At 40.3% G+C, this 24,288-nt stretch overlaps 1 protein-coding gene across 5 annotated transcripts in view; it reads right to left on the bottom strand.

Moving 5' to 3' along the window:
• The window catches only part of CACNA2D3 (calcium voltage-gated channel auxiliary subunit alpha2delta 3), a 963,339-nt gene that overhangs the window by 257,090 nt on the left and 681,961 nt on the right, over positions 1-24,288 (bottom strand). For 4 of the 5 annotated variants that reach the window (XR_002478711.2, XM_021671646.1, XM_064367210.1 and 1 more), the window contains one exon: positions 5,657-5,674. The exons of the other annotated variant lie outside the window; for it this stretch is intronic. Coding sequence is in view for 3 of the 4 variants with exons in the window: in XM_021671646.1 (XP_021527321.1) it covers positions 5,657-5,674 (18 nt within the window). In the remaining variant the exon portion in view is untranslated. The remainder of the gene's footprint in view (positions 1-5,656; positions 5,675-24,288) is intronic. 5 annotated transcript variants of the gene reach the window in all.

Below are 24,288 nucleotides of genomic sequence, written 5' to 3'. Positions count from 1 at the left end.
AGATCATGCCATTGCACTCTAGCCTGGGCAACAATAGTGAAACTCCATCTCAGAAAAAAAGGAAAAAAAAAAAGAAATGCAAATAGCATCCTGCTTCCAAAAAGAGCTCCATGGTCCCCCAGGAACCTACACCGGGCTTCAGCTAGAGTGCCTATGTGCTGCCCTGCTGGCTATGCTGCCATTAGGAAGCCACGCGCTTTGAATCTGAGGGTCTTGCATTCATTTATTTATGGTCTCAAGTGCAAAGTTGGACGGAAAAGGGTTCAGCCAAGACTCACATGGGTACACTTGCAAAGTTCACCTCCTTCCTCAGCAGCAGAGCAGCCTTTCTGGGCTGCGACAGACACACTCATACAGAACTACAGCAGAGAACAAAGAACTTGATTATACAAGCATTGTTAGGTTTGGGCAATACACCATCACTCGGATTTCTGCACAGCCACTCACACTGGGTATGGAAAAAGCTGAAGTGACTAGACTTGGTCTGGTTTCTAGCTCCACGGACTTACGCACAAAAGAGATCCAGTAATTTAAGCTGTAGCCCATGGTGCTGCTATCATTTTTCAGACTGTGAGTATATCAATCTTAACAGTCCCAGCTTGGGAATGCATATAAAAAGCACCTTATATGTTACTATAAAATAGTAAATGATAAGGAGAAAAATAGTGTTTTCAAAACATGACATAATAATAGCTTACATGCAAAGCAAAGTACAGGTAAAAGTAAATGAGTCATAAACCAGAACCAAATGTAAATAGTTATCATTTCTCAGTTTTTCACTTCATTTGCATCAATTTAGCTGGTTATATAACTGTAATGAAACACTAAAATCACTAGACCTGCAGTTCTACAAAAACAGAAGGTTCGCAAACTTTCAATTTTCTATTTTCAATGACAGTTAATTCAACTGTTCGAAGTACAGAAGTTAAATGAGGCAAAGAATGATAAATGATGCCTCACAATTGCTGAAATCTGATTACCCTGAGATAAGAGCTAGGCCAAATTCTACTTGTACAAATTTGTACCTGAGGAATGAGAGAGAGAGAGAGACAGAGAGAAAGAGAGAGAGAGAGAGAGAGAGAGGAAGAAGAGAGAGAAAGAAAGAAAGAAAGAAAAAGAAAGAAAGAAAGAAAAAGAAAGAAAAAGAAAAGACTCTAGATAAATGAATACTTCCATTTATTCCTCCAAAATATGACATAAACAAGGAAACAAAAAAATGCAAATAGATTCAGGATGCCATTTGCACTCAGGGGGAGAAATTAATAAAACAGTTCCATCCTGAAAGAAAGACCAAAAATCGACCTCCATTTAAGAAGCTAATTTATGCACTCCTGAGTCCTCATATAAGTTAAGCAGCACAGAATATCACAGCAGGCATAGAACAACAGATCTTGAACCCTGCTGTGTTTGTTCAAGGAGGCAAGTTAAGCTATTCCTAACAGGAAACAAAACATGCGGTCGGGCTATTAAACAGGGATCATTTTGCCATACTGTGCGGCCCTGAATGCATCAATTGCTGTTCCAAACAGGATTAGAGATGTGGTTTGCTTTAACTATGGTTTTGTGAAAAATGCTTATGCCTTCTCAGAATTCTCAGGCTGATATTAACTAATACGGTGTCAGGAAAGAAAGAGCACCTAGGAAACCTTTAAGAAATTGTCTTTGGCAAATTCCAAAGTTGTGTGGACGCAGCAGAAAATGAAGGGAAATGGTACCAGTGTCTGGACACATTAATCCACGTAAACAGCCACGTTTGGAATTCCCAGAGGAGTATTTTTGACTTTGAACATTTAAGGCCCACTCTCTGTTGATTAAACCTATACTGATTAAATTCATCCTGCAGTGAATAACTGATGTTTAGCTCCTATGGACAGAATCTACATGAAGAAAAAATGCAGCTAGAAAAAAATGGACTATTTTGTTCAACAGTATGACTATTGAACATATATTTGTAAATGGCTTTGGATAATTCTGCTATGTTATTATCATAAAATTGGATCTCTCAGACATTTTTGAAGAAGTAAAGAAGAATTTTAAGAAGGCAGAGCTTTCTTACACATACATGGACCTCTCTTCATTGTTAAATTCAGGGACAATCAATCCCCTGGAGAAACTGGTCCAATTTCCACCCAGAAGAATGAATTTGTAATGCCTTGAAAGTGTTGCATCTGTATTGTTACATATTTTTTAGTAGAAACTTCGGGATACTGCCTCCATATTTGGTAAAAATATTTCATATTTATTAGGTTCATCACCAGTTAGTGCCACTCCAATTTCATATCAAGGACTGAAATTTATAGAGTCTAGGAATTATCTTGGAGATGCTTAAGAATCATAGAAAAAATACGTAATTTTTTTTTCCAAACCGTTGTTCTAAGAAATTGTCATAAAGAACTAGAAGAGAAGTTTTGGAAGACCCTCAAAATATTAGAAGCACGAAAACCATAACTTACAGACAACAATCATTAATGGCCGCTACACATAAGAGGGACACCCAAATGGGACATTTTTAGTCGCAGATCAGCCAAGACATTAAAATAAACATGTTTACAGAGACATAACTATTTAAAATATTTATAGAGAAAATAGTTGCAGATGATACAATGGCAGATTCCAACAAAAACACAGCACAAATGCAGACACCATATGGTCCAACGTATGCGCTCATGACCTCATGTGAAAAGCAGGCCAAAGCTGAAGCGGCTGGGGGTGCCTCTCTTTCACCCCTGGAATAACAAACTCAGGGGTTTGGAAAGAGCTCATTAGAATCACAGCCACACATGGGTGAAATCTATGGGTAATGTCAAAGGCATTAGGAAGAAACCTCTCAAAACAATACTTTCTACAAGTCTTTGCTTTGTTGGGGTTTCAAGAGCAATCTCCATTTCCTTCTGACTTCATATAGAAGGTGCAGTCAGTTCAAGCACCTAGTTTCTCATGAAATGGGGGAAGCGCCACATACCTGCTGGGCTCTTTTCTCCTCTCCCAATTATTCATTAGGCTTGAGTCAGAATCACAAAACACTGTGCAGAGGAACCAGACCACCCCTCATACATGACTGCTCTCTTGATGTGCACTGAAGCACCAGGGGTCAAGTCAAGCCAAGTGGCAATGAGAACTCTACATTTTGAGGGTCTAGCATATGCCAGGCTCTGTGCGAGGAACAGGTAAGAGAAATAACTCTCAAAACAAAAGTGGAAAGTTAGTTTATCATTCTCCTTAAATAAATAAAACACTTAGGCTTAGAGAGGTTAAGTAACTTATGCATGGTATCAAATGGATGAAGGCTAAAATGGAACCACCACATTCCTTTGCTGGTCAAGCAGCAAGACGGTAAATCTAAGGAAAGCTGACACTTTCAAGACTCTCAGCCTTCTAGCAAAGGCCTCTGCAAGTGTCGCTGAGGTAATACTGGGGAATGGGTGGGAGAGTTGGGGCGGGGATGCTGATACATCACCAGGTGGAGACTTGCAGCCTTTGGGAGGATGCCTCCAATCTGTAGTGCACCTCTCCCTCAACTCTTCTCACCCTCCAGCCTGGACACCTGAGGTTTATGTTCAAACTCCTTCTTCAAAGAGCTGAATTTCCCAGAAACTACTCACAAAGCGTTCTGAAACTATGCCGCATAGATCTCTTAATATTTTGTAAGGTAAGTGCCTTTCTCCATTTTAATAGAAAAAAAGGCAATTTCTAGCCATGAGGAGCAGAAGGCAAAGCTATTCCTTTTCACTTAGGGCTATAGAACAAGTCCCTTGGTATGTCTGACATAACTCAGAGACAGGAAAAAAAATCAGGAAGCCAGCTGAGGCACCTTTCTTGACTTTGGACTTTATATGACCACAATAATATGCTCCACTCCACGGGGCATGTGATGTGAGTCAATACATGATGACATAAGAAGCGAGTGCAAGGAAGTAAGTGCTACTGAACAATTACACACCCAGCAACATTTGTTCTTACTATATTCTGTGTTGCTCTGTTTTGAACTTTGTTTAAAAATTCTATGGCTGGCTGGGTGAGGTGGCTCACGTCTGTAATCCCAATACTTTGGGAGGCCGAGGTGGGCAGATTCAACTGAGGTCAGGAGTTCAAGATCGGCCTGGCCAACCTGGCGAAACCCCGTCTCTATTAAAAATACAAAAATAAGCCAGATACAGTGGTGCATGTCTGTAATCCCAGCTACTCCGGAGGATAAGGCAGGAGAATTGCTTGAATCCAGGAGGTGAGGCTGCAGTGAGCTGAGATCACACCCTTGCACTCCAGCCTGGGTGACACAGCGAGACTCCGTCTCAAAAAATAAAATAAAAATAAATAAAATTCTATAGCTTATGGCACCTCCAATTCATAAAGCATCTTCTATAACTTTTGTATAGGAATACTTTGTATATGGATCAGTGGAAATTTGGTGAATAAATGCCAATAAATTGAGGCTGGTCCATTTTTAGGCACAGAATTTGTGAAGTCTCTCTATCAAAAAAATTCAAATGTAGGCAATGAAGAAAGCATATCCTATCAAAGACATTGAGCCTTCCAAACAATCTGGAATTCTGACCATTTATTTACCCTGGAAGCTGTTGTGAGTCTTGAATACTTTAACTTTCAATCAAGTGTTCAGTCCTTTTGTGACGGCATTGAAGTGTAATCAAACATTACCACAAGCCAAGTCACACACTAGCATGTCTTGCCTTGTTTAAATATCTCGAATATATTTGAGTAATTGTGTAATGATTTCTAGGCCTCTGGTTGTCCATATGGTCTGAACAGACTGCCTTTAGTAGAGCAGTTGTGCTCTCTCTCAATGAGAAGGAACCAAATCATCTTTGCTCTAAACTGGAGAGCAAAGGAGATGCTGTTTAAATTTCAGGGTGGCGCCCCACCTTAACTCTTGAAACAAAACATTGGGCCCCCAGAAATTGCTGTGTCTTCCAGAAGTCTTGCTTATGTTTGTGAAATACACAAGAACAATGCAGCGGGCAATGAGTGACATATTTTCTGCCATAAATGTCCTTAGGATACAATGACGTGTTATGAGGGTGACACAGCAAAGTCATCACTGCAACCACATGGAGTCTTTCTGGACAGAGAACATTCTAGATGGTGGAACTAGATCATCTCAGACAATGAGGACCAGTGAAAGGGTCTGGCCATTGACAAGAAATCTGCTCTAACGGTCTCTGGGACGATGAGGCCAACAAAAGAGCTGCTGATTCTTATAATTAATAAAATCCAAGAAGGGTTTTTGGAGATTTGGCTAGGAGCCCCAAATTTAAACTTGGTCACCACAACTTACGAATTATTCACATTATTTGTCTCCCTAAAAATTATTTCAGAGAAGGTCTGGAATGCTATGTTGGAAGGAATGCGCCAAACTTATTCTTGACCTATTTATTTGATAATTCTTAGAGAAACAGTTAGGCAGGGATTCACCCCCCAATCACTGGCCACCACAGGGTCCTTTGGAGGGACTAACTCAGCAAAGGAGCAGTGGACAACTGAGTGTGCTGGCCTCTCTGTTCCTGCCCAACTTCAGGTTTCTGAAGCCGTGGGGAAAAAACCATTTCACTGGTCATGAGCAGTGCCAAATGTACAACACCATGGAGGCATGCATGACTCGTGAGTTCTGGGGGTGACTGGAATGTGACAGAAAAGAATTTACCTTTTGTGCCTGAGGGAGCTGAAGGGGGAAAACAAACAGAACAGAAAAAGGAAAAAAGTCATTATATAAGAAGATTAATGGGAAACCTTCATTTGTTTCCACGTGCCAGTTGAGAAACGAAAATGGCGAGAAGAGTGAAACAGAGGTAAAGCAAGTTATTTTCCAAAACAAAGTTACGGTGCTGATTATTTGACCTGCTTTCTGAATCTGTGGTATCAACAGATAATCTACGAGCTTTCCAGCATGTGTTTTGGGAATCACCACATCCAAAGCAGTAGGTAATCCCCTATAAAGCTGGAACTGAGGCTCTTCTGTCCAGTGATCTGAAGGGCACAATTCTATGACCCAGTTCCTTCTTCCTTTGACCAGCAGTTTTCAACTAGAGGAGGGCCATCTGAAGACATTTGGGGTTGTCACAACTGGCTGGTGAAAGGTAAGGGAGCGAGAGCTGTTGGCCTTTAGAGGGTAGAGGCCAAGGGATACTGTAGAACATCCTACAATCCACAGGACAGGCCCCCCCGCAAAAAGAAATTTCCCAGCCCATATAACCACAGTGCCAACCTATACAGAGAAACCCTGCTGTATATAAAGGTAAGACCATTAGAAAAATGCTCAGTTTTAAAAGTCAATTTTTCTTGCTTTGTAGCACATTAACTGTTCCCTTTATTGGTGGTTAAGGAAGTATGCACAAGGATTTGTGCATTTAAAGTAAAGCTGATGTTCTAAGAACAAGGAAAAGGCAGTCAGTCAATCCATAAAATAAGACCATAACAGCTTTCCCAGTAGCACAGCCGAGGAACTGAAATTCAGAAGTATGTGGAAAAAGATGAACATTTATGAGACATATTTGTCTATATTTCTGTGTTGAGAGTATTGGGCTGTGGTTTAATGCCACAGTATTATGACTGCCATTATAGCATGCAGTGTTTTTGAAAAGCATTTTTCTAATCTGGAATGGAATTAACATTATCCATGTATCAAATACCCAATCTAAGAATTACATCATTACCAAGATTTACTTCCCATCATAAGGACTAACATTTATCAAGTGTGGACTTGTCACCTGGCACTGTGTTAAGTCCTTGCATTATCCCACTAAATCACAGCAACCCAATGCTAGGTATCCCTATTTTACAGATGAAAACTAAAATGAAACTTAAAGGTAAAGTAATTATACAATGTCTCATAGATAAAGACTCATAGTAGTGTGCTGCCTGGGTTTAGAACATACAAATTCAACTCAATTCACACATAAATAAAGACCACAAACACTTGGGAATTGTGACAGCAGACTTGCTCTCTGTCTCTCTAGAGCTCAGGACATCAGAAGTGCTAGAAGATGCAAAGCAACTAAATCAGACATTTTAAGGTCTCCACTTGAATCATCAGACTTTTCCATTCTTTTTACTCTGGTAAATTCTTTCTCTTCTGATGCACAAAGACCAGGCTCTCTTAAACCTGTCCTAAGCCCCTGCCCCTGTGGATGGAGCCCACAAAGAGTAGAACAAATAAGATGTTTTGGATCTCAGAGACGTCTCCAAAATGGTATTGAGAATGTCTACGAAAAGCAGATTCCAACTTCTCCAACACTCAATTTCCAACACTTTTGTCTTAAACAGGTCTCCCAATTTAAGAAGACAGAAATACAAGCATTTTTCCTGATTCCTTCCTCCTAGTTATGGCTGAACTATTCAGAAAGGAAGCTCATGAGCTCCTCTAGTGCTTTTCAAGAGTTCAGGGAAAAAATGGACCACGAGGTGAGAAACTGAGCCTAAAATGAGGAATCACCTTAAAAAAAGTTTCTCAAATATTAAATATCTTTTAACACAAGAGGAAACGAACCTTGGATACACGAACACTGTGGAAAGAAAAATGTCTATTTTCTTAGGAAAGCATTTATGCTGAATCACAGCTATGCCCCGTGAACGCATGGGACCATGAATATGACAAACGTTTGATGGACTGCAAAATAAATACCAAAGTGAAGCCCTGCACTGGACTTTGCAGGTCTCTTTGGCAGGAAAGCTGCCCTTTCTGTCTTTCTGTCTGTCTGTCTGCCTGTCTCTCTCTCTCTCTCTCTCTCTCAGTTTTATCTTTCTTGAGCAGGAAACAACTCTTTTTGACTAATCCATTTAAGCACATGGGAAGAAATCCTGGGAAGGAAAATGACAGACCAGGCCTTTGTGGTGATGTCCTCAGTTTAAGACTGCCCTCAACCTCCCCACAAAACATATACATATATTTCCCTCAAGAAATAACCTGGGAGAACAAACAGCAACTTTCCTATTGGAGCTTTTAAATAGTGTAAATTACAGCTTGTGATGCCCTCACCAGGATGGACCTCTCTGAAGTAGTCTCAGGGTGGAATAGTACACATTTAGATCAGATCCTCTGTGACCACAGATGCTGCTGCTGCTGGGAGCTGGCTCCCCAATACATCATCACCCAGCATTCATGAATTGTGTGCAGGGCCCTGCCCTAGGGGCCACACCAGCCAGTTACCTGGTCCACTTTGGCCTCTGGCTCAAGTCTTGAGGCACAGTGTGCTTCTCTGTAAAGTGGAATGATGGAGAGAGGGCTGGGGAATGGCCAGATCTTGGATAGCTGCTAGGTTTTGCCTCAAGAACCAGCTCTGACTCATTAGCAATGGCTGGATGAAGGACCATATTGAGAAGGATTCTGAAGTCACACCTGAGTTTCACTGGAAATAATTTTATAACCGGCCAGGTGTGGTGGCTCACACCTGTAATCCCAGCACCCTGGGAAGCCAAGGTGGGCAGATTGCTTGAGTCCAGGAGCTTGAGACCAGCCTGGGCAACATAGTGAAATTCCATCTCTACAAAAAATACAAAAACATTAGCTAGGGATGGTGGCACATGCCTGTATTCCCAGCTACTCGGGAGGCTGAGGTGGGAGGATCACCTGCGCCCAGGAGGTTGAGGCTGCAGTGAGCCCTGTCAGCGCCGCTGCACTCCAGCCTGGGTGACAGAGTGAGATGATGTCTCAAAAAAAAAACAAAAACAAACAAACAAACAAAAGAATATTATAACCAATTAGCAGCATTTGTTATAAATAAGAAATGGCAAAACATTTCCCTGTGCTGCTTCTCTGTAGTTCTGAGCACACTCTAGTGACTATGTAATTTTTTCATTTAATGCCTTTCTACCCTGCTATGTCACAAACTCCAGGAGGGCAGAGAAGGCATCTTCCCCATACGTACGTGTGAAGTCCTCTAACCTGTGACTGGTACTTCCCTTGTTAAACAAGCTACCTTATTACTAGGATATACCCAGAGTTGATACCAGGGAAAGATAATCAGGGTAACTGCCTCAAATCCTTGAATCAACACCCACCACCACCATGTTAATCACCCAAGCTAATGCCCTTCAAGAGAAAAACATATCTGCTAGAGGAACAGATCTGAAACTCACATTGCCACGGCTTGGTATAGATGTCTGTCTACGACTAATTGTCTCAGTGACCCCTGGATATGCAAAAAAACAGCCTGGGCACTTCCCATCATCATCAGGCCCTAGACAAGGTGACATCTCTTCCTCAACACACCGGGGAGATGTTTTCTTCTTCAAAGCCACCTTGTTAGGCATTGCCAAGTGGCCTCTGCCTTGATGGGTCTATTTCCTCATTTACTCCATGAGGGGTCTGGACAGGCAGCACTGGGTTCCTTCCTGGCCCACATTGCAGATTGTAAGCTTCACTATATAACTGAATACAGCCTCAAGTCATTTTTCCAAAAGAAGGGTAAAGAAAAAAATCGTGGTGTGCTGTGGGTTTACACGCTCCTAAGGAAAAGCTGGGTGCAGGGTATGCTTCAGGTGACACGTCACATTCAAACATGAAAAGATGGAGAATGTGTCATTCAGAAGGGAATGAAGGAGAGGAAATGATGAAGATGAAGGTGACAGCAATAACAGAAATAGTCGCTGTTGATTGGACTTTTTCCATAAGCCAGGTACCTGGCTAAATGCTTTATCAGTTTTAGCTCTTTTGCTTTTTGTAGTGAATCTCTGGATGAGATATTAGTACCTTCTCAATTTATAGGTGAGGAAACAGACAATATTTAAATGGTTAAGTATCTCCCCAAGGTCACCTAGTCAGGAAATGTTCCTGTTGAAAGTCAAGGACAAGGCTCTGGGTGGCCTCATGTCTGCTCCAATCAATGCTGCTTCTCACACAACCACACAGTAGCAGCACAAACCCACACCCCTGGAGGGCCTGCGGACCTCGTGGGCCATTCCATCTGGGCATCACCCATAAGAGAAAGCAGGGATGAGAAATCCTGGCACCACTCCTTATGGAAGAGTCTAGATGGAGGACAGAGAACCCAGCCACTATGGTTTTCAACATGTGGTGTACGACAGATGGTGCAGAATGAAGATTGTCCGTGCCCTCTCCAGTCACAGACACTTGTTCTGTTCTCTCATCCCGGAGTTCATCCTCAGACCCCTCCCCACTTGCCTGGCAAACACCTGTTTCTCTGGTCAGTTGTCTCTGTCTCAAAGAAGACTTGTTTACCCTCTCTTGTCATATGCTCTTTTCACAGGCCTTCATAGTACCACATACCTGCTGTTGGTACTACAGTTATTGTCACGCTGCTTTTCTTTTTTGGTACCAGAAACCCCAATTTTAGCCAAGCTCAGGTAATTTGACTCTGTTAAAGATAAAGGCGGTTAAGTGGGTTCAGTCATGGCCAATGAGATATGCATGGATGTGGCTTTTCCAGATGGTGTCTTTCAAAGCACTCCCTCAGCTGTGCTCAGTGGCTCACGCCTGTAATCCCAGCACTTTGGGAGGCCGAGGTGGGTGGATCCCTGAGGTCAGGAGTTCAAGACCAGCCTGATCAACATAGAGAAACCCCATCTCTACTAAAAATACAAAATTAGCTGGGCATGATGGTGCATGTCTGTAATCCCAGCTACTTGGGAGGCTGAGGCAGGAGAGTTGCTTGAACCCAGGAGGCAGAGGTTGTGGTAAGACAAGATCATGCCATTGTACTCTAGCCTGGGCAACAAGAGTGAAACTCCATCTTAAAAAAAAAAAAAAAAAAGGCTTTCTCCATCCTGCTGCCAGGAAGGTGAATGTGATGGCTAGAGCTCTAGCAGTCATTCTGGCCTATGAGGCTATCTTAAGGCTAACAGCCATGTACTAGGATTTGCATGTGAGGATAGCAGTAATGACAGGTGATTATGATAGCTGTGACATGATATCCACCATTTGAAGTGCTTTATCTATATTAACTTACTGAAAACTCATCAGTAATCTCATTAGGTAAGTTCCATTATTACCCCAGTTCTGCAGATGGTGAAACTACAAGGTCACAAAGCCAGAGAGCAACAGAGACAGAACTTGAGAAGGGAGGTTGGTGAGGAGGTTGTTGAATGGTCTAGATAAGAACTGACGGAGGCCGGGTGTAGTGGTTCATGCCTGTGGTCCCAGCACTTTGGGAGGCTGAGGTGGGTGGATCACCTGAGGTCAGGAGTTCAAGACCAGCCTGGCCAACATGGCGAAACCCTGTCTCTACTAAAAATACAAAATAAAAAATTAGCTGGGCATGGTGGCATGTGCCTGTAATCCCAGCTACTTGGGAGGCTGAAGCAAAAGAATCACTTGGATCCAGGAGGCAGAGGTTGCAGTGAGCCAAGATCACGCCACTTTACTCCAGCCTGGGTGGCACAGTGAGACGCCATCTCAAAAAACAAAACAAAAAAAGGACTGAGGGAGAAGGGGATTAGCACGCTGGTGTCAGAGGCAGCAGGCAATAGTCTGATCCGAGGTAGAGCTGAGAATTGAAATGATAGCCTGGATGATCATAGGAGAGGAGAGACATCAAAGATGCAGCCAAGGTTTTGGCCTTGATAAATGCAAAAATGGAGCTGCGATTTACTGAGAAGATGATTATAGGAGAGGCACACTGACAAGATGAGTACGGGAGAAGCATAGTTGAGGAAAAGCACCAAGAGTTCAGTTTTGTCTAAAATTAAGGAAAGTTCAAGATGCCTCATGGGCTTGCAGGCAGAGATATACGGTAGGCAGCTGGAAATATGAAACTCACGTCCAGGGAGGACGCCTGAGTTGGTTACTGCCTGCATGCAGATGAGGTTACCGAAGTGGTGAGTCAGGGCAGAGGAGAGCTAGAGCCCAGACCTCAGTCACGGACATCCCACCAGGGAGAGCCCAGGTGATGAGGTCGGGCCAGCGCAGGAAGCCTGTGAGGAACAACAGGTGAGGCACAAGGAGATCTAAGGAAGAGCTCCGAGGCCCCGATAAAGGCATTTCAAGAAGGGACGGTTCCTGCACCAACAGAGGAACATGTTTTTGTTTTAACTCTCCTAATTCACTTCATTTCTACCTCAATTTCACACAGAGCCATGGGAGTGACTGAGAGGCCATCCACTGCTCTAGCTCAATGAAGTTCCAAACTTGAGTGGACTCTTTTTCAAACATAAAACTCCAATTAAAGATCTATTGATCAAAACAACACATTTCACTATGAAATATGTAAAGACCAAATAGGAAACAAAGTATTTTCCTGCCAACTGTGTAAAACAAAAAATGCCTGGCCTACATATGTTTATTCCATTTGTAAAACTGGCCCTTTGCCTCGGGCCTCATGAATGAATGATCAATCCCTGCTTGCTGCTAAGGTTCCATGTGTTCATTTTTTTCCTTGTGGATGCTTGCATGTATAATCTTCCATTCATCTTCATTAAGCAACGTGGATAAAGAGCCCTACTCTACTATAGAGCAAAGACAGTTCTGTCAGCTGGCTCAAACTCTAAAACCGATGCCAAGGGGTCTCTGATGAGCTCAGATTTGTCAGCGTGGGTTCTGTCTCACATCCGTCCACTTCTGCCACCCCATACCAAGCCACCACTGCTGCTCATCTGGTCTCTCCAGGTTCACTCCTGCCCTCCAATCCTTCCTTTACACGGCACCCAGAATGGTCTGAAAGTATAAGCCTGGCACTTAGCCAGCCTGTCCTTCAAGTCCCGCTTACTTTAAAGCTTTTGTGGGCTCTTTCCTCTGATTGGTTAATGCTCTGTCCCCATAACTCTGTGTCAATTCTCTGACTACCCCACCTCCCTGCCTCACCGATTCCCTACCCATCCTGTCAGATCTCAGCTCTGAGGGCACCTCTTCTGGCAGGTGTTATTCTCTCTACCTAAAGTGTCTTTCTATAATATCATCTTGTTTATTCCTGACTTAGCATTTGTTGCACTCTGTAATCTGCCTGTTTACTTGTTTAGGTTTTTTGACGAGCTCTCCACCAAGAGAATGTATCTATCTTATTCATTGTTGTATTCCTAGGGACTAGACCTATTCCTGGCCCTTGGTAAGAATTAAGTGCATATTTGTTGAAGAGAAGGAAGGAGGCAAAGAGGGAAATGGGAAAGAAAGAAAAAAGATCAGGGAGGGAGGGAGATTAAAAAGAAAAAAGGAAGGAGGGAGAGAAGAAAGAAGAAAGGAAGGAAGAAAGAGAGGAAGAAAGAAGGAAAGGGGGGAGGGAAGAAAGTAGGGAGGGAGGGGAAAGGAAGGAAGGAGGGAAGGAGAGAAAGAAAGAGAGAAAAAAGAACAGAAGAAAAGGAAGAAGAAGGAAGGAAGAAAGGAAGAAGCAATGAAAGAAGGAGGGCCTTGGAGCTTGGTAGACCTGCTTTTAAATACTACCTCTACCACTTACTAGCCATAAGAACCTGTATAACAATATAGCATCTCTGAGCTCTAGATTTCTCGTCTGTAAAATAGTAGTAATAACATCATTTCATGAGATTAATCTGAGGATTAAATGAGCTAATGCATATTGAGTCTTTACAAAAACAAATAGCCCATAACAGTGGCTGTTTTTAATCCCTTGACTTTGTAACCTTCGCAGTATTTAGGGCTGGCTCCAATCTGATAGCACATGAGAGGTTACAGTAATCACCAGCCTCATGGTCCACAGATGACCCTACAGACCTGGTATCAGAACCCCTCTTGCTGAGTCACTGCTACATCACAGTGGGTTAGTGAAGAAATGACAGGGTCTGAGCAAGGTACATTAGGCAGAGTGTGACTCCTATCTCTAATAATAGTGTTATTGCTACAGTTTGACAGATGAGAAATCTAGAACACTTGTCTCTTCACGTTAATCATCTAATCCCTTTCCTTCAGAATGTCCCATGCTCTGGATAAGAGGCCAAGTCCCATGATGTGGACATTGCCCAGACCTAAGCCATCAACTCCTCACTTTCCCTTGGCCACAGCAATTGACTCAGGGTAGACCTGTGGCCTAATCTAAGCCAAGCAAGATTTTTCAATTATACTCCTCTCCCATTTTCCCCCTGCTAGCTTTCTCCCTAGAGAAAGGAATCTGGGAGGAAAGACTGGGACTAGAATCTGGGAAGAAAGACCTAGAACTAGTACTGCGGATAGACCATCAAATAGGCCTGAGAGTGAAGCCAACACCAGGGAGGGCATGGCATTTAGACGGCAGAGCTCAGCCCCCATGCTGTCATCTGACCCCATATCCATCCATGGGACCTAGCTTCTAGTGCCTTCCAGCTAAGTACAAGCTATTGGAACATCCTGAGTGAACTGAGTTTTTCTTGTTATTTTCGTAGAAACTTGCAGCTGGCCATCTCTAGGTACATACCATGGCAGATCACAACTAGATTTTACTTGTACAAATAAAGGGATTCGACAAAATATTTCTGTAACTGCTCAGCTTCAAAAATACTCAGGAGTAATTTCCTCAAAAGATTTCCAATGCTATGCATAAAATTTCCTTCCAAACACATGGAGAATCATGTTTCTCCAAAGTCTAGAAGCTATTCTGGTCTTTATAATAATATTGGGTAGGTCAAGGAGACAAAAGGTGTGTCTCTGAATACCCTGCTCCTTGGAATTTTCTCCCCTCCCTACCCCGGCTTTCCCATGAGTGCCAGTCTGCTACTTCCTTTACTCCATATTCCTTCTCTTGCTCCTTAAATGTGGGCACCTGTTCATTACTCCATCATCCCTAACGGAGTGACCTCCCCCAGTTACATGGTTTCAGCTAGTGCCTTGTCATTAAGGCGATGATGAAGGAGGAAGAGGAGGAAACAGCAGAAATACAGGTAGAGATAACCCTGCAGAGGGGAAGATAAGATAAAAACAGGGTCAATAAAAGCAAACAAATGTAGCTGACCTTACTACTTTAAAACCATTCACGTCTCATTCTATTTTTGCCCCCTATCGGTAAGTCCTTCAAACTTTGTTGGAAAGATTTATGGGGAAAATGGTACCTATATATTCCAAATTTTCTTGCTTTTATGAATTTGGGTATTATCTTACCAGGCATATATAATTTAATAATGACTTCTCACTCTCTAGTTTGAGGTATAAATGGGACTTAATTTCTTTTTTCCAACAGTATGTTTAAAAGCAAGAAAAAGACAAACAGACCCTTCTTGGCAATGCATATACTTCCCTATGTGTTTCTTTTTTAAAAAAAATCACACAAATAATGCTGGTTTTTTGCAGAAAATTAGGTATAAAAGATAGGCCAAAAAAAGACATTTAAAGCTCCCTATGATGCTAATATCCATCGCTGATCGCACCATCATGTTAAATGACTTTATGGTATTTAAATTATTTGAATATGCAGTAAGTTACTTATTGAATTCCTTATTATTAGAGATCTAGGCTGTCACTAATATGAATGACACTGTAATGGACATCCTTGAAGTCAAATTGTTAAACACCCTCTCAACTTTTCAAGAAGGCGAATTATTGGTCAAAGGGTATTACATATTTCAGTTCAAATACTCTCAAGAAAAGTTGTCCGAAGTTACACTCTGACCAAGATTCTCTCTGATAGTCACTGTACCACTCCCAAGCCAACACTATGTATTATCATCTTTAAAGATATTCCAGGCCAGGCACAGCAGCTCACGCCTGTAATCCCAGCCCTTTGGGAGGCCGACAAGGGCAGATCACTTGAAATCAGGAGTTTGAGACCACCCTGGTCAACCTGGTGAAACCCTGTCACTACTAAAAAAATACAAAAATCAGCTGGGCATGGCAGTGGGCGCCTGTAGTCCCAGCTACTCAGGAGGCTGACTCACAGGAATCTCTTCAGCCTGGGAGGCAGATATTGCAGTGAGCCGAGATCGCACCACTGCACTCCAGCCTGGGTGACAGAGTGAGACTCTGTCAAAAAAAAAGAAAAAAAGGATATTCCAGTAATTTAAAAAATACAGATTATCTGGATAAGCCTTTCCCAGGGTCCGAATGAGTTAAAGATATAGAGAATATTAAACTTCAAAATTCCTGAATGGCCAAGTGACTAGCTCTGCTGCAGGTCTACAGAGAACAGCACACGGTCCAGCACACTGGATTAGTTAGCAGCAACACGGACTGATCACTGAAGGTCAGATTTTCAAACTTAATTTTGAATGAAAAGATCTGGACTTTTTGTTCTAGCAGTACAGCCCTGCCTAGATGAAAGGCAAGCCTGCATAAATTATTCACTTGATGGCAGACATTTTTTGAGAGGCTGAAAAATGTGGATTATTAATGGGCAGACCAGAACAAGTCTCATGTTACATATAGCTAAGGAGTATCAGTGGAGGGAAGGCCCCAGACATTTTGCTCATTACAATGTTCTGAAAATTCTCACAATAAGAAGTCATTTCTCATCAGGCTTGCACTCTGTATTGTATCTGAAAAATAAGGTTCCAATTAAAATTGCCATTCTTCAGCCTTATTTTGGTGATCATCCGGCTGAAAAGTGATCTGAATGGGGGTTCTGGCAATGCGGGGCAGCTGGAAGTTCTGCCAGTTCTCTGTGAGAATGCAGACTGGTAGAACCAAATGGATAAAACTACAACGAAGACACATTTGTATTTCCTTCTTGAAAATTATATTGGTCCCCATGGCAGTCAAGGGTCTAACGCCATAAAGCGATTCATGGAAGGCAGCGGCGTGGATTAAGGAGGGTCTGAGATGGAAGGAAGCTCCTTTGTGCAGCATTCATTTTGGAAATATCCAAACAGGATGCAAAGCCACTCAGACCTTCTCCTGAACTCCCACCCTACCAGTGTCACTTTTCAACATTGTGACTGCTTCCAGTTGGATGCTCTAAGCTGCTGGTTTTAATTAAAACCTAATTTGCAAAACTGTTTCATAATTTATGCATGTCATGTAATTCCTCTGAGACGGTGAGCTCAGAGCCAACGCAGGTCCATGTAAGGAAACACTATGCTGAGAAAGTTAGGGGAGGAAAGGGACATAGGAAGGGAAGTACCAATGGGGGCGCAGTAGAGGAAGGTACTGATACTTCCCTTCAGCCTCCCATCACCTGGCTTTCCAGCCACCCAGGACAGACACGGGCCTTGCTGTCTGAAGCAGAGAGCCACGGAGAACCAAAGAGTCAATAATGACCAGAATGGTCCTTCAAGGAAAACCCCACCAGGGGAGATGGGAGCCAAAGAACTTGAAACTCTCCAAAAAGATGAAAAGGTTTTCATACTCCCTACAAAAGGCGGCATGAAAATCCCTCAGAAGAAAATTAGTGAAAACTCAAGTGTTTGCAATGAAGCCACGACTTCACTCAACAGATGTCTTCAAGAGAGAGTTTGCAGAGATCTGACAAACTGCTGAACCACAAAGAAATCTGTGTAGCAAATTAACTAGAAATACTGGGCCCTCAAGAATGACAAACGGAAAGAGCTTTCCCCAACACACACACTTTGTTCATCGTAAAGTGAACAAAATCTTCAGTCATCCTCCATGTCTGCAGTGGAAAGAGTATGTAAACAGTTTTTGTCATAGCAAAAAATATCAAAGGGCCAGAATCAAGGTAAAGATGCAGTCTACATACAAAGCAAGAGGCACAACGCTGGTGCCATATTTTTCAGCCGCAGACCTGGTCTATGACACAAAAGCAACTGTTAGCTTGAAATAAGTAGAACTCCAGGCATTTCTGCTATGATGTGATACGTATTAGTGAGAAACCTCACCTTCTGTAAAACTGCACACTAAAAATAACAAAACTTATGGGGAAAAATAGGATTAGGACAGGCAGCTCCAACTCTTAGAAACTTGGTAACCAGAACACCAAACAAAAACAAGAGCAACGTTCATAAACGATTAACACAATTAAAATGACGTGTTAAGTTTTTTATTAAAAACTTAAATTATCATTTTTTAAAGGAGTTAATAACTTGAAGGCAGGAGGTTTAAGGAAAAGTTGAGGCAGCTGACTAATGGAGCAAGGGCAAAAGGCTCAGGACCTGGGTGAAACAAACAGGAAGCACATCCAAGATAGAACATGTGACCAGCTGGAGCCCAGAAGAAGAGATTTAAGTGGAAAACTCTCATGTGCTGAAACGCGCGTCTCTGCAGCTGCTGCTCGCTACTGGGTTGGTGTACTCCGCTTTCACCTGTTGCTTCCTCAGTGGTGCAACACTCTAGCAGCCCAGGAAAAATGCCATAGACCCAAAGAGATTCTGTCTTACAATAACATCATTCTCTATTTACCAATTATGTGGGAGCTAATTGACATTACGAAAACACATCCACTTTAGTCTATTCCAGTGTAAATTTACCAATGTCTGCTTTCAAGACAGACAGCATCATTTAGCAAATCACAGGTGGTCCAATGACAACAGTCCATCTTCTAGGGTCACTTGAAAGATCATCTTAAAGAATCCCATGTTCAAAAGCTAGCTGCTCTACCTAAATGGCTTAGGGGTATAATTCAGAAGACAGCTCTGGAGAAGCATTTCCAGAAGAATGGATTCCCTGTTGCTCATGAAAACAGCTGATGAAATGATGCCTTCATGGAGCTCCGTGGTAGCAATGATGATTATGTCTATCCCTGTCTCTATCTAAACTCAAAGATTCAATTAGGTCCTTCCATTTCCTTACTCCTGTGAAAAATGTAATAAGCTATTAAATAAAAGTAAGTGACTATGTAGCTCTGTTATCCATGAAGTCTGTGTCTCACAGAAGTGAGCACAGTAAACAGCCAGTCCAGAGTAGAGGTGTGAGCTATAATGTAAGATATGGGAGACAATCCTGTTAGATGCTCCTGATTAGAGAATCCTTCAGGGAACTCTCAGCTCTATGATTTTAGTCTGTGAAGAATGCTCTGATTCTAAGTAAAGTTCTTGTCTTGGGAAAACCTATGAACATTTCCTTCTCTTACATGTTGTTTTGACCTTGGCCCATCGGTAAATATATTTTATGTTCACTGGGTCACAGAAAGAACTACCAAAGCCATGTGTTGCATGATATTAGTTCTCTTTGTGCACACAAGCACTTCTCAAGTCAAGACTGGATCCAGTAACTAACAATGAGAACTCACACATGCTGAGTGCTTACTCCAAGGCAGGACAGGTACTAAGGGATCTGAATGCATACTCATAGAAAGTCGCCTAAGAACTCTAGGGTTCAAGTATGATCATCTTCACTCTGCAGATGAGGACACTTGAGACTGACTCCAAACCCTGTTTTTTGGCCTGATAGTATAAACTAGTCAAACAGTCTGGCTGGTCTTTTCCTAAAAACTTAAAATAATCTGTTAATGGATAAGGAAGGGAATATGAGATAAAAATAAAAACCAAGTGGTCTGCTTGCCAGTAGACTAGCAAAGAGCTTTGTTCTCCACTCAAGCCTGTTGACATACTGACTACCACACCATTTCAGGCTTATTTTGGTTCTGTGTAAAAGGGAGGTCTGTTAATATGCTGGGATCACTGATTCTCTCAAACTACATTTTGCTCCCCAGTCCCCAAGTCTGGGGTTTGGCAATCTTCAAGCACACTTTACCAAACATATGTTTCTATAATTTTGAAATCTATGTGTATTTTCAGTGGAATTTTTCATGCTGTTGATTAATTTACAATTAAACCATGAAATAGAGTAACTCTTATCAAATACTGGTATTTCTTAGTGCCTTTTTGCAATTCAATGGTAGTTTTTTTCTCTTAGCATAGAAAGTCAGGTCTTATCAGTGGCTCTTGGGTATAAACCTCAAAGAGGCAGATTTGCTTCTGAAGTTCACATTTAAAAACTAGAGAAATTCAAATGCCAATTGGATTTTCAATAACTGAGCAACAAAATGCTTGCCTTAGAGTGAAAGATATGTCATACCCAAAGCTTAAAAACAAGCTTTATAAGGGCCAAGGTGACACATAAGTTGACTAGAATAAAACTCAAAATTCCTTTAAAATAGACAACATCCAGACACTCATAAACATAATGCCCACCATTACAATGTCATTATGCTTATCATCTGTTCAACAATTACTATATATAGAAATACCTAATGTAGATGTCAGGGCAATGGATGCAGCAAACCACCAGCATGGCACATGTATACCTATGGAACAAACCTGCACGATCTGCACATGTGCCCCAGAACTTAAAGTATAACAAAAAAAAGAAAGAAAGAAACAGGAAAATGTGACCCATAAGTGGTAAAACAATCAATAGGTAACATATACACAGAAATGATAAAACTCACAAACACAGACTTCAACTCTTGAAATATAATAGAAGATTTTTAAAAACACATGAACACAATAAAGGGATAAATAAAAATTAAAAGCCAAATCAAAACCCAATAGAAACCAAAACCAAATAGAACTCCTAAAGTCTAACAATACAATACTTAAAAATTTTTTAAAGTCACTGTATGGGTTTAACAACAGATTAGACACGACAGAAGAAGAAATCAGCGAATCTGAAGACACAGCAATAGAAACAATAAGAAATGAAGCACACAGAGAAAAAAAAGTTGAAAAAATAACTTCAGTAATCAGTAGGATGATATCAAGCAGATGAATAAATGTGCAATTGAAAGTCCAGGATGGTTTCGGAGCAGTGAAAGAACAAATAAAATATCTCAAGAATTAATGACTAAATATCTTAATTTGACAAAAATTATAAACCAATCAATCCAAGAAGGTTAGAACCTCAAGAAAAATAAAAAGAAAACAATACCAAGGCACTTTATAATGTTGCTGAAAACATATCATAACAACAAAATCTTGAGGAGCTAATAAAATAAAGGCACATAGGTACAGGGGATGAAAAGTAAGAATTATCAGTGGACTTCCCGTCAAAAACAATGCAGGCCAAATGATCCTAGAGCAGCCACTTTGAGTACTATAAGAAAACAACCGTAAACTAGAATTCTGTATCTAGTGAAAACATCACTCTAAGAGAAGGCAAAATAAAAATGCTTTCATACAAAAAAAATCTGCTAGAACTCACTGCCAGCAGAGCTGAACTATAGAAAAAATTAAAGGAAATTCTTCAGACTGAAGAAAAATGATTCCAATTGGAAGCTTGGGTATATTCAAAAGAATAAATAGCACCAGAAATGGAAAACATGTGGATAAATATAAAAATTTTTCTTCACTTTACTATTTTAAGCAAAATAAAAACTATGTATTGTGGGGTTTATAACATATGTGAAAGTAAAAAGTATCATAATAATAGCATGTGGTATGAAAGGGGGCACTGCAGATATACTGTTGTAAGTTTCTTCCACTATAAGGAAGGTAGACTATGAGAAGCTAAAGTTCAAATAATTAACAAAAGCTAATAGGGCAGACGTGGAGATAAGATGGAAGTCAAAACACTCAATTCAAAAGAATGCATAAAGAGAATAAAAACATATAGGTATGTAAACATGTATGTAAATATGTGTGCTCATTATATATAAAATGTTCTCTTATATATGTCATTTATATATGTAGTTATATATATTATACATAGTTATACATACAGTTATTTATAACAATATGGTAAATGTAAATAAGAAAATACTAGAAGAGAATATATATGATTATTATATATAAGATTATTCTTTCATACATGTAAAGTTATTTTTATGATTACATGTATTACATATTTATATATACAGTTATCTGTAACAATATGGTAAACTTAAATAAGAAGAAAAACAAAGGAACAGAATATATTTATTTATAACAATATGGTAAACTTTAACCAAACAACAAAATTAAATTAAATGTAGATGGACTAAACACACAAATTAAATGGTAGAGATTATCAGGCTGGATAAAAAGAAAAGCAAAACTATTATATTTTGTCCACAAAAGTATATTTTAAGTAAAAAGATATATAGGTTAAGGTCATGGAAGATATGTACCACAAAACATCAATCATAAGAAAGCTGAGATGGCTATATTAATTTCAAACAAAAATCAAACCAAATAGACTTGAGGAAAATGAACGTTACCAGAGATGAACGGAAATACTTCATAATGACAAAATGGTCAGTTCCTCAAGAAGACAATAATCTGCAATTTTAGTGTATGTTCCTAATAGGGCTTGAAAATACATGATACAAAAATGGGTAGAACTGAAAAAATGCAACAGATAAATTAGAATTTTGTTATTCCAATAGTCCTCTCACTTACTGATAAAACAACTAGACAGAAAACCAGTGAAGATATTTAAGACTTGAAAAACACTACCAATTTTACATAATAGACATTTATAGGAAAATATACACAATAACTGCCAAATACACATTATTTTCAAGTATATATAAAATCCTCACCAAGAAAATCCACATGATGGGCCATAAAACAAGTCTCAATAAGTTTTAAATGATTGAAACCATATAGGGTATATTCTTTGAACACAAAGAATCAAATTAGATGTCAGTAACAATAACATACCTAGTAAAATCTGAAAATATTTGGAAAATAATACGCTACTAAATAAGTCATTAGTCACAAAATCCTCAAATCACAAGGGACATTCAGAAGTATTTTAAACTGAATAAAAATGAAAACACAATATATCAGAAGTTGTGAGATGTTGCTAAAGTAGAGCTTAGAAAAACATGTAGCTTTAAATGCTTGCAACTGAAGAATAAATAAGTTATAAGCTTTAAATGCTTATAACAGAAGACAAGAAATATTTAATATTAACTGTCAAAGCCTCACCTTAACAGGCTAGAAAAAGTACCAAATTAAACACAATATAAGCAGATGGAAATAAGAAAATTAAAAGTAAGAACAAACATGGATGCAACAGAAAATGGACAAATAAAAGAGTAATGCCAGTGAAACCTAAAGCTGGTTCTTTGAAGATATCAATAAAATTAAACAAAATAGCTAGACTGATTAAAAATTGCTAATAGGGAAAGAGGAGATACCACCATAGATCCTAAAGACATTAAAAGAAAAATAAGAGAATATTATGAACATCTTTATGTCAATAAATCAATAACTTAGATGAAATGAACAAATTCCTTACAACAAAATGAGAAAAAAAATTGATATTAAGAAATATAAAATCTAAATAGTCCTATATGTACAAAAGAAAATGAATTTGGAATGAGAAACTTCCCCACGAAGAAAGTTCCAGGCTCAAATAGTTTCATTAATGAATTCTAACAAACATTCAAGAAGAAATACAGCAAATCTTACAAAAACATTTTTTAGAAAATAAAGAAGGAAATATATCTCAACTAATTTTATTAAATCAGCATTATTAAAACCTGACAAACAAGTTACAACCCAGCTTTCTCTACAAAGCCACTGCACTACACTGACCTAGGCAAAGGGAGCTGTGTGCGGGATGACCTCATCCACTAGAGTTCTAGCTCAGGCTTTTGCCCCATCATCACCAAGAGCGGCTGCTGCTCTAACCTGGCCCCCTGATACTCTGTCTCTCTCTGAAAGACATTTGAGATAAAGATTTGGTATGCCTGGGCCACACAGCCCACACCATCTCACTATTAAACCTTTAGCACAGCTACATCCCCATTGCCTATATTCGAAAAGCTTAAGTAATTCAAACAGCCATGAACTCTGGGCATTTATACAAAAGTTGGTTGAAACGGAAGCTTAAAGAACCTTTGCCAAACAGTTGCACGGAGTACAGGAAGTAGAGGGATAAAACCTGTTACAGTCTTGGCTCTCACTTCACTGCATCACGGAGATATCAGGTGGTAAACCAACATGTATTTGTGATGACAGGAACAAATATAGTTTATTCATTTCCTTCTAGAAAGATGACTGAACTCTGGATGGTTGAGATGGGTTGGCATTTTCTATTTTCTGTCATCTTCTCTACTGTCCCTCACTTCCCAATTTTTGTTCCCTTTATATAAACGTAAGTTTCTTTCCTACAGAGGTATAAGTCTTCCATCACTGGACTTAAACAAAATCTCCATGGATGCAGAAGAAAAGTAACAGGATGTGCTTAGAATCATAGGCTGTTCTACCTGAAAGGAGTCTGCAGAAAACAGCAATTTTTTTTTTTTTTTTTGCCTGCATAGAATATGTCCCTTCTTTTGGCCATAGCACTTCAGTTTGCCTGTGAGGTAAAACCCAGCCCCTACTCTCAGATTCTGCAGTTGAAAGGAGCTGACTCCACCCTCCCTTAAATCCAAGGGTAGACACGTGATTCTTGCCTGACCAATCAGAACTCTCCATCCTGCTGACCACATGACTGGTTCAGGTGTAGATGAGCAGGTGGTAGAAGCCCTGAGTGTGGGCACCAGGGCTTTAGCAGGAACCATGAGGAAAGAGATTTCTTTCTTTGGTGGGCAGGGGGCTATACTAGTAGGATATAAATCTGGAGCTGCTGATGACAATTTTGAT

This window comes from Aotus nancymaae, unplaced genomic scaffold, assembly GCF_030222135.1.
Source record: "Aotus nancymaae isolate 86718 unplaced genomic scaffold, 86718_ANA_hifiasm-v0.15.2.pri h1tg000067l, whole genome shotgun sequence".
NCBI lineage: Eukaryota > Metazoa > Chordata > Mammalia > Primates > Aotidae > Aotus > Aotus nancymaae.
Note: the sequence above shows the minus strand (reverse complement) of the source record. Positions and strands in the feature narration are given on the sequence as shown.